At 32.3% G+C, this 11,858-nt stretch overlaps 1 protein-coding gene across 1 annotated transcript; it reads right to left on the bottom strand.

The window, feature by feature from the left end:
* Window positions 1-2,681: 2,681 nt before the first annotated feature.
* On the bottom strand, window positions 2,682-6,723 carry LOC130805345 (glycerol-3-phosphate acyltransferase 1). Its single transcript, XM_057670106.1, has 2 exons — window positions 5,872-6,723; window positions 2,682-3,858 (listed from the first exon to the last, which is right to left on the bottom strand). Exons 1-2 carry the CDS (start codon window positions 6,643-6,645, stop codon window positions 2,959-2,961), a joined length of 1,674 nt encoding a protein of 557 aa, XP_057526089.1. The 5' UTR covers window positions 6,646-6,723; the 3' UTR covers window positions 2,682-2,958.
* Between the last annotated feature and the right edge of the window lie 5,135 nt (window positions 6,724-11,858).

Genomic DNA, 11,858 nt, shown 5'->3' with positions numbered 1-11,858 from the left:
TACAAGAGTTGAATATGTTATGAAAGAAGGGGATTTACATATTCGATGTCTCAAGAAGGAAGATTTTCCAACTACGAGCTTGTTTAATGTGGATAATCAATGACTTTTCTGCTTTTTCGATGTTGTCTAGGAAGCAACGCATATTGTTTCCCACTACTTTGAGTCACATATCCGATGCAGGATCATAGACTTCATAGGAATGATGATGGAAGTTACAATAACATATTAGATCTGGTCTGTTGTCAATTTGCACTCATCCGATCACATTTAAGGGAAAGGGAAAAACACGTATTTTTGATGAAATTGATTACGAGATTTCCCACAAATACGTGTTAATGACTTGTAGAGATGAATTTAATTGTGTTAGAGTTTAAGAGTGCACCTTAAAGAGAAAAACCGAATTGGTCAAGTTAGAGGCTTGAACCTTTTATGCAAGAGAAATTTACAGATGCGTTTAGAATAGAAGTATGTTTATAATTTTCTTTCTTTTATGTCATATCTTTACATTATTGTAATTTATAATATTGTTTCTATTTATTTCATAGGCCAAACAAGGAATGTTTAATAGCCATGAGAACAGTGATATTTTAAAGTAAATGGCTGAAGGACCACTTAAACATGCTTGGAGTTACAATATATATGTTATACGAATGGCTATAGATTCCACACAGTACTTCATACAATCAATAAATTTGTAGACAATACTGGAGTGTGCATGAAATTTGCTGATAACGGTCCTGATGAAGATGATTTTTACCTCTAACTTATTGAAAGTATAGAGGTTTAAGAGTGGTTTTCAAAGTTAAACCAAACAAGTTTGACAATGCAATACAACAAGTAGTGATATTGCTTTTCAAGTAGAAAATAGGAAAAATATTACAATTGAAGAAAATGTTTTTCGTACACCGCTTCGTGATCCATCTAGCAAATTGTACAACAAATCAAGATAACGATGAAAATGTTAATGTGGATCTTGTACTGTCAGAAGACGAAGAACCCCTAGATGAAGTTGTTAGACATATAGTGATGACAAGTAGCTTACTTAATATAGGTACTTATTTAATATTTTGTAATATTTGATCCAACATTATTATATATATATATATATATATATATATATATATATATATATATATATATATATATATATATATATATATATATATATATATATATATATATATATATATATATATATATATATATATATATATATATATATATATATATATATATATATATATATCTTGTTTATTAATTAATATTTTCATCCAAAATAATAATAATAATAATAATTATAATAATGTTTATGATGATGACAAACTAGCCGTTGAAGAGCCTTTCTCTCTTGCGACTAGATGGGCAATTGAAGGAACCACCAAATCCACTGACACTTTCACCAAGAAATTAAAAAACTTAAATTAACAAAAAAAAAAGTAATTATTTAATATATAATTAAAAAACTAACAACTAATTACCAACAAACAAATACAAAAAAATTCAAAAACTAACAAAAAAATCTGAAAATAAACATTTGGATAGAAAATCAAAAAAATCTGAAATAAAAAAAAATAAAATAGAATAACTATTAGTAATTAACAAAAAAAATCTACCAATAACAATATAAAACGATGTGAAATAAAAGAAAAATCAACATATAAACAAAAAAAATTAACAAAAACTATCATACAAACAGAAAATTAACAAAAATCTACATATAAACAGAAAAATTAAAAAATCTAGCATCAACAAAAATTACCAACATGTACAACAACATACAAAATCAAAAATTATCAAAAATAAAAAAAACTAAAAAAACTGAAAGAAAACATAAAGGACAAACTGAAATTTGCCAACAACAGCATACAAATCCTAAACAAATCTACATATAAACTATCATCAAATAACAACATATGAACCAAAAATACTAAAAAATGTTAGAAAGCGAACCGAAAATGGATGATGCTGATTGAATAAATATTGAAGGTTGAAGGTTGAAGGTTAAGAATAATAAGTGTAAGAGATTGAAGATTATTAAAGGTGTAAGTGAAAAAATGAAAGTGTAAGTGAAAAATTTATAAACCTAAGTGTCCTCCTTCCGCGAATTTGAATTCTCACAAAATATTAACGGCGATGGGATGGAGACGAAAAATGTTCATAGCCAATTTTGAAGACAGAATGGCGATGGAATGGAGACGGAAAATATCCGTAGTCAACTTTGAAGACAAAATGGTGACGGGATGAAGACGGAAAGTGCCACTAGCCAACCTTAGCAACGGGACTTTCCTGTCTCCATCCCGTAACCAAGCTCAGCGACAGATTGTCTCAATATGAGTTTATTTTTGTAGTATAGCCTACGATCACATATACACATACCATAAATTAGTAAGCACCTCCTATTTCATTACTGATTTAAATTTTATGTAAATTTTGTATGAATTCTTGGCTGAATATTACTTGGCACATGCACCACAATCCAAGATCCAAATTGTATATGATTGAATGCAATTTGCAAAGAATATAATAATATACACAGATACTTTACTCATGCAAGGAACAATTATATGAATCATAATATAATCTTTTCCAACTAGAATATTAATGTACTTCATAATGTCTCTTCCATCCATTCAAACACAGTAAATATTACCAAAAAATAAAATAATAAGACGAATAATATAATCTTTTCCAACTAGAATATTAATGTACTTCATAATGTCTCTTCCATCCATTCAAACACAGTAAATATTACCAAAAAATAAAATAATAAGACGAATATATAGATATACTTCTATATATAATAAAGCTAATATTACTCCTACTAATTTTATATCTCCCACTATTCATTCTAGATAGCATGAAAATTAACTAATTAATTTCTATCAATTTCTTTTTTTTTTTTTGCAAAATAAAACATAAAATTAAATTAGTATAGTTATAAATCCATGATATATAAAATCATGGACCGACCTTTCCTTCGTTTCCTGCAAGCATTAAGTACTTATCTTTGCGAGTAAGTGCAGTGCACTCAAAACCCAACACATTGGCCAGTTGTCTTTGCAAATAATTAGCCACTTCAAACCCTGATTTCCCACCACCACAGCTCATCTCCTTAGCCAATTTTCCCAGCACATGAATGTAGTAAATAGGCCTTGGATTCATCAAGAAAAATATTGGATCCAAACATTTTAACCCACTTGCTGTTGTACCATAAAACATGCTCACTTTTGTGTCCAATGCAACTGGCACTATTTCATCCGCTAACTCTGCAAATAATGAGCTAAATCTTAGTAAATATGGTTCCCTACATGTAGTCCCTTCAGGGCATACCACTAGGTCTCCTTCTGATAGTAGCTCTTGCATTGTTTCTCCATCGGTTTTCCGGTCCCTTGTCAGTCGAACTGTCTTGATTGGCGCGATTATTTCGGATGTCTTGCTTAGACTGTATGTGACCGCAGTTAGAGGTTTTTGAAGAACCGCCCCTAACATTACTGGGTCTAAAAGAGTCCTATGCGTGCAGACGTATAGGACTCCTTTTTTTTTAGGGAATTTTTCGTGGTTATTATCATTTTCATCTTTTAATAATCTTAGTCTGATGCCACTAAATTGACCTAACATAAGGGAGAGCTTAAATGGACAGTAAATGCCTACAAAGAGCCTAAAAATAGCAAGAAGTATGCCTAAAGGAAGCCACATGAACATGATTAGGGTTGCTGAGGGAGTAGGAAGAAAGGCTAATCTGCCATCATGGAATATTAACGGTTTTGGATATTTGTCCCTTGGCATGATTTTTGTTGTTGTGGGCCCAGTTGTGTTGCAGGTTTTGTCATCTTGTTGCAGATCTACCACATATATCTCCTGCACCCAAATAAATATCATAAATTCATCATTTAATGCTTGTTGTATAACAGTGGATTTTTCACTCCAACTTTATCAACATAATATATTCATGCAAAAGAAAAGTGTCCCCTTCAAAGTTCAAAATACTATAATCATGAAAGAAAAAGTCAAGTCAATTTGTTTTCTTGGTCAACATCAAAACCGTCCATGTCAAAACCTTCAAACTGCTATATACTTCATATCATATATGCATGATTGTTGGTACTTTTTTTATGAACATGAACCGCCACACCAAACCCCCAAAAAAAGTACATAAACATAATTTGCATTCTCAAAATTTATATAACTACTACTAAAAATAGAAGTTTTTAAGAAAAAAATATGTGGAAGTGTCACGATTTAAACCCCATTTTCATTTTTTATTAATTTTATTATGAGTGACAATTTTATGAGTTCATTTTGAGTTTATTTTGTGTTTTACCGCTAACTTTTCCCATGTTATCTTGGTGCTACTCAATTATCATTTAACATGATTTTCTTTACCTAGCCGGGGGTTTGAATTAATTTTGCGTATTTCACCCGCCTTTTCCCTCGAGGGCCGGGGTATAAATATGATCCGTTTGTCACCACTCCCCCGGACACTGACTATTTGCAGAAGACTGCTGGGTTGATTACCATGACCTTGTTTGAGACCTATTTTATTTACTTTAGTTCATGCATTTATGAACAAATATTATAGAATTCATACTATAAATTAAAAACAGTCGGATGTAGTTGTGAGGTCTACACTGGCACTTTGATTTTAAAAGAGAAGGTTGTTCCACCACACTTATATATGACATTAACTAACTAGTCCAATTATTCATTTTTTTTTAAATAAAGCAAGTGTAACAAGGGTAGGTGGGCGTCTCTGTGCTTTACTATCTACTAGGACATAGGTGTACATAGAGTATGTTGGTAGTAGGACATCTTGTTTGTTGTGATTACGATGAGAGTCAATTTTTTAGTATGAAATTTAAAACGTTGACTAAAAAAAAATTACTACTTTATTCTTTTTATTTGTATCAAAGAAAAATTACATTATTTTAAAGAAAGTGGTAATAAATGAAAAAAGCAAATGAATGTGTAAATAACATTAAAAAAGAGTTAAAACATATAGATGAGAATAAAAAAAAAGTTATAAGACGGACTAAAATGAAAATGTTGTAATTTCATTAAAACTAAATTTATAGTTGAATATATTGAGTAATGAGCTAAAATTATAAGTTAAAAAATAAATATTTCAGAAAAAAATTAAGTATCAATTATATTAATTTTTATGTAATTTGTATTGAAATTATAACACTTATTTTATTAAAATAAATATGTTGATATGAGTAAAATTTTATTAAAATAATAAGATAATTTAATTTTTGAACATAAATGTAATTATTGTTTATGGCCAAAAGAGTTGTACAATAATTTTCCTTATAATGTATTTTTTTAATTTATAATCAAAATTAATGTTTTAAGTCATTAAGTATATAAATATATTTATTATCAAATTACCATAAAAATTTCTCATCTCATAATAAAATAATCAAACTAATAGAGAATTCTTGCTGTTTACTTTATAGACTAACTAGTGTTTTTGTAATAGTTGTAGCATACAAATGATTCTTTCTTGCTCAACATTAGACCCATAGTGTAAAAATACAAAAATAGTCGCAATCACAATAGATACGGTGACGGAGTGATATAATTATCATAACATTTAAATACTAGTTAAATCATAAGTTATCCTTTGATATGACTCAAAATATGTTTTTAGATTTTTATGACACGTAAAATTTAAATTTATTTATTTTGAAAACCTTCACAATACGGAGGAAGTGATAGAGTCTTGTTCTTAGTTGTAGTTTATGGGCAAAACCACCCCAAATACAGTCAAATAAGGAAACAAAGGGCATCTAAAGAAGGTAAAGATTTAAAATAAAATAGAAAGAGGGAGAATCATAGTTGCATGATTAAATAAATATAAATATGTTATACCTTGCAGAGAGACATGAATAAGTGATCAACAAACATTGAATTTCCAATACCAACATCAGCCCTTTCAAATGTAAAATATTCTTTAAAATCCCTATCCTTAACAAACAACCCATAAGAAGATAATAAGCCAGTATAATAATCTTCATAACTATGTAACTCAGTCCCCAATACTTTATCAACCTTCAAATACTCTTTAAGAAACCCTTCCATCATCACCGTCGGTGCACGGCTAATCACAACCCTAGATTTTGACCTACTTAATACTTGATAAACATGGTAATTTATCTCCTCGAGATAAAACTTGGGTAAAACTGTTCTTTGAATATTTTTCATATTTTTCAATTTAAGCCCACAAAAAGTAACAAAAATCATTAATTTAAGTTGATTATCATAGTTTAACACCCACAAAAAAGGGTAACATAAGAGCAAGAAAAATGCCCTTATTAAACCCCCACCTTCAAAAGCAACTAACATGAAAAAAGGGAATAAAGATGGGGACCTTAATAAACTTCCCTCAAAATCACAAACCATAGAGTTGAATTTTTGATCCATGAGTAAGCTTAGGTTTTTTGATAAATTAGGGTATGAAATAGGAATTTGTGGGTGTTGGGTTATGTGTAGATTATTATCTTGATGGTTTTGTTTGAAAGAAGGGGATTTGAGAAGATGGAAGCCATAGTTTCTCATTTTTCTTGCTGCTCTAAAACAAGAATTGCCTAAAAGCTGGTAGATTAGCCATTCTAGAACTCTAGATAGGACGGTAGGGAACAACATGATTGTTTTCTGCTGTGTAATACAGAAAATGTAGAGAGAGAGAGAGAGAGAAAGAAAATATAGTGAGAATGGGAAGAAGAGATGATAGGTATGAAGGAAACGAGGCATTGAGTTGGGAAGAGAATTTATAAGGAAGGAGAAATGAGAATGTAAACTTAGTAGTAAATTAAATGACAGCATTTGGTTAGACACACCGCATGCATTAATTGCATTTTCTAAACGTCTCGAATGTTTTCGAACTTCTTAACTGTGTTTAGGTTCATTACTTAGATATTCCAAATCGTGGGGTTCTTGCCTTTTAATTCTATAGGTGTTTGAGTTGTTAGATTGTTTTTGAACGTATGTTATTCGATTTCGATTATGAGATTGATTTTTTCTTTAATTTTTTATATTTTTTTTGTTTTTTAGGGTCCGTTATAATTATAAGTTATATATTAGTTAATCTTAATTTTCAGTATTTTGTATACTATTCAAGAAAAAATTTTCGCCTATTTTTCTTATGGTATCAACATAACTTTGGATAATGTGTTGTATTAGTATAATTGTTGTTAAGTCTTAATTAATTTTAGACTTTGTATTGTTTTTATTAATTTTTATAATGGTTATTCCCATGACCAAATTACATTTCTATGTCGACAATGTCTATTTTTCGCCGTAAGTTATCAACTAACAATAAGAATTTAAAAATATAGTTATTTACTTAATTATAAAATAAATAATCATTTAGGTTGGTCAAAGGTCATTTGGGTTGGTCAACAGTCACTTGATCTGAATGGTGTTGATTTTGGCGACAGTTATTCGCAAAAAAAAAACTTTGAGACTGTAATTCGCAAAAGTCCTAAATTTAAAGGTTGTTATTTGCAAACTACTCTAAAAATAAACTAAAATTTGATCAAGTAGGTTGATGGAGACAAATTTATCAAAATTCCACATAAATATGTTTTTCTATATAAATTGATAAAAATTTATAATTAAAATTTAATACCAAATTTATAAATTATATTTGAGAAAACCAAGTATTACATTTGAGGAAGTGGGTTGATGGAGAGGGGAGTTGGACTAGTTATAGAAAAGGCGGCAACAAAAATTTCTTGGCACACTTAGGAAAGCGTGCAGAAATGGTAGTGTTAGCAAGTAAATTAAATAGTCCAGAGATAAGCATATTTACTTGCGTTGACATCTTCCCACAGATATTCAATTCCGACACTGGCTGTTTTCCAAGGCTATTTTTTATACCAACAAGGTCAATCTTATCTTTTTTTTTTTTTTTTTTTTTTTTTTTGTTTTTTAAATTTTAAATTTCAAATATGATATTGGTTTACAAGTCAACGATAGGTTGTATAACAATTCATGAAAATCGATCAATACCCTTGCTTCTTTCTACTCTCCCTAACACCAATTTACTCTTCATATTTGATTTGGAAACCTATATATATATATATATATATATATATATATATAATATTTAAAATTAAATAAATTTTGTTCAAAAACTACTTAAGGATAGAGCATTAACTTTACAAGGAAGAAAATAACAAGGAATGATTTGGTGAAAAAAGATAAATAGAACTAAGAAAGAAATATACAAGTTAAATGCACTAAAAGTAATTAGTTCAATTCAAACATAATAGAGTTTTGAAAAGGAGACCTAAGTTCAATTCAAAAATTTATGTTAAGACATTTTTTGTCACTAGTTGGTGGTATTTTAATTAAAATTTTGATTTATAGAAAAAAATTAATGTACATGTTATAAGTCAAGTGATCAATTCAAGTTTAACAAGTCGGTTGATGTTGTTTGTCCACTATGGAAGTTACGAACGATGTTGTTGCGGATCCATTGTGCTGTACATTGAGGTAGAAGGGTACCTATTACTTGTAGGACGTTATTGTTGAGTCGTTTGAAAAAAATTAAAGAAAGTAAATATGATAGAATGATAAACGTTGTTTATATTTCGTTGTTGTGTTTGTTCCTGTCAGTCGTTTGGTAGTTAGTGATCATTTATCATTATCATTGCGATGGTGCTTTTGCGTTGGGATGGTGTTGTGTGGTGTGTAACTTAATGCCTACATTTAACTCCAACTACAATTAAACAATACAAATGTATAATTATAGGTTGACTGCGAAGTAAATAGGAATTTTATTTTAACTGTAAGCCACTATGTACGAGTAGCTAACTGGTCGATCATAGAAAAGTTAGGTTAGTTATTTTACTAATTTTAATCATTACGCAATAGAGAATAAAATAAATGGAAGTATTTTATATCCAATAAATCTACTATTAGAGAACTAATTACTAAAATTTTTACTGCAAAAAACTAAGTAGGAAATTCAATTCTAAACAATAATAAAAAAAGTTTTAGGATATCCCAAATCATCAATTTTAGTATGAAAATCAATTATTTTCTTGCTCATATCCTCTTTTGATTAATTTATTTGTGATCTAACTTCATCGACCATACATGGCATATCCTCCCTTGATTAATTTATTTGTGGTTTCATTACTTGATCTCTTTTAGGAAAACTTGCATCCGCTTGAGTCCAAATAAAATTTTTTGTCCACCTTTTTAAGCTAAATGTCCAACATTAGAGATACTTTCCTTATAGATGATAGTACTCTGTTGATTTTTGATAATTTGATGAATTCTGGTGTTGATTTTTGTCGGTCAGTCAGTTAACAAAGGACTTAAACTGTACTGTTTTTTTAACCTCTAATCATTGTGTTGTACAGGATGCTCGGACGGGGACGATCATTGGGCGTGGTACTGAACGAGGTGGCCTATACTATGTTGATGAGGTAATTCAAAAAGGTGGTGCAATGCTTGCTCATGGATCTCCTGCTCACCAATTGCCTACTTGGCATCGGCGTTTGGGTCACCCATCCTTAGGTTATCTAAAACAACTATTTCCTTCTCTCAAGAACTGTATTGCATCCCTCGATTGTGAAACTTGTATCTTAGCGAAGAGTCATAAGCAGTCCTATTTTCCTAGAAATACTCGTGCTCCCAAACCCTTTGATGTAGTACATTCTGATGTATGGGGCCTAGCACCACATACTGACAATCATGATTTTTCATATTTTGTGTTATTTATTGATGATTATTCTCGAATGTGTTGGGTTTATTTTTTGAAGCACAAATCTGAGGTTTTTGATGTCTTTCTCCAATTCTATAACATGATTCTCACTCAGTTCCATGCAAAACCAAAAATTCTTCGCTCGGATAATGGTGGTGAATATATCTCAATGGCAATGAAACAATTTTTTCTTGACCATAGCCTTATCCACCAAACTTCCTGCCCCGACACCCCACAACAAAATGGGGTGGCTGAACGCAAAAACCGTACCCTCCTTGAGGTAGCACGGGCCCTAATGTTTGACACTCATGTGCCTGTACACTTTTGGCCTGAGGCCATTGCTACTGCTACCTATCTTACCAACCGGCTCCCCACAAAAACCCTCCACTTCCAGACCCCTCTTGCCACACTCCATTCGCATACTCCTGTTCCCTCTTCTCACTCCCTTCCTCCTCGCGTCTTTGGGTGTGTTGTGTATGTCCATCTTCCATCACGTGCCCGCACTAAGTTCGACCCCCGGGCAGTAAGATGTGTATTTCTTGGGTATGGCACTACGAAAAAGGGCTATCACTGTTATGATCCTATCCATCGCAAGCTTTATACCACCATGGACTGTGACTTCCTTGAACACTCCCCCTACTACACCCAACCTCGATCTCAGGGGGAGAGTATGAGTGAGGATCTCAGTTGGTTAACTCATCCCTTGGCTGACAGTCGAGATCCCAAGGAGCAAGTAGGCACTACCACCGATATTGCTACTGACATTGTTACTGAATCATCTCCTCAGACTACTACTCCAGTCCTTGAGCATCCTGGCCCCGAGCATCCAGCCGAACGAGAGGTGACACCGAGTTCTACTTCTCCTTTCATTGATGTATCCACTGACTCTATTGTGCCAAGTAGGGTTGTTTTTCCCAGGAAATCTAATTTGCCCCCTCGAAGTACAAGAGGAATACACCCAAAGAGATATGATCCTGAGTATGAATCCCAGAGATCCCGATATCCTATCGGTAGACCAGATGATGAACAACTATCACAAACAGCTGTTGCCTTCAATGCATCTCTCTACTCCAGTGCCATTCCGAAAACCATTGAAGAAGCCCTACAAGAACCAAAGTGGAAGCAAGCTATGGATGAAGAGATCATGGCTCTCCAGAAAAACCGAACGTGGGAAAAGTGCAGATTACCAGGTGACAAGAAGACGGTTGACTGTAAATGGGTTTTTTCAGTCAAGTATCATGCTGATGGATCCATTGAGCGGTATAAAGCTAGGCTTGTTGCTAAAGGGTACACACAAACTTACGGGGTAGACTACTCGGAAACATTCTCACCTGTGGCTAAAATTGATACCATTCGAGTCCTCTTCTCAGTAGCAGCAAATAAAGATTGGCCTCTGTTTCAATTTGATGTGAAGAACGCCTTCTTACATGGAGAGATTGAAGAAGAGGTATACATGAAGCCACCACCAGGGTATTCAAATGAGTATAGCCAAGGAGAAGGGTGTCGACTTAAAAGAGCTCTGTACGGCTTAAAATAATCCCTAGAGCATGGTTTGGGAGATTCACTACAGCAATGAAGAAATTTGGCTACAAACAGAGCAACTCAGATCATACTCTATTTCTCAGGCGAAGTGGAAAACAAATTACATGCCTCGTGATTTACGTAGATGATATGGTGATTACCGGAAACGATTCCAAGGAAATTGATCGTCTTAGGAGCAAATTATTCCAAGAGTTTGAGATGAAGGATTTGGGACAACTAAAATACTTCCTAGGAATAGAAGTCCTAAGATCAAGGAAGGGGATTTTCATCAATCAGAGGAAATACATCTTAGATATCTTAGCAGAAGCAGGCATGTTAGATTGCAAGCCAGCAGATACTCCTATGGTAGCTAATCATGGTCTACGAATTGTTGAAGGGGCAGAAGCAACAGATCAAGATCGCTATAGACGGACAGTGGGAAAACTGATCTACCTATCCCACACAAGACCAGATATTGCCTACGCAGTAGGAATTGTAAGCAAGTTTATGCATCGACCTCAAGTGGAACACATGGTAGCAGTTCTGAGGATCCTGAGATACTTAAAGGGAACTAGTAATAAAGGAGTCTTCTACGAAAGAATGATAACCTTGACCTTAT

The sequence above is a fragment of the Amaranthus tricolor genome, chromosome 2 (assembly GCF_026212465.1).
Source record: "Amaranthus tricolor cultivar Red isolate AtriRed21 chromosome 2, ASM2621246v1, whole genome shotgun sequence".
Classification (NCBI taxonomy): domain Eukaryota; kingdom Viridiplantae; phylum Streptophyta; class Magnoliopsida; order Caryophyllales; family Amaranthaceae; genus Amaranthus; species Amaranthus tricolor.
Note: the sequence above shows the minus strand (reverse complement) of the source record. Positions and strands in the feature narration are given on the sequence as shown.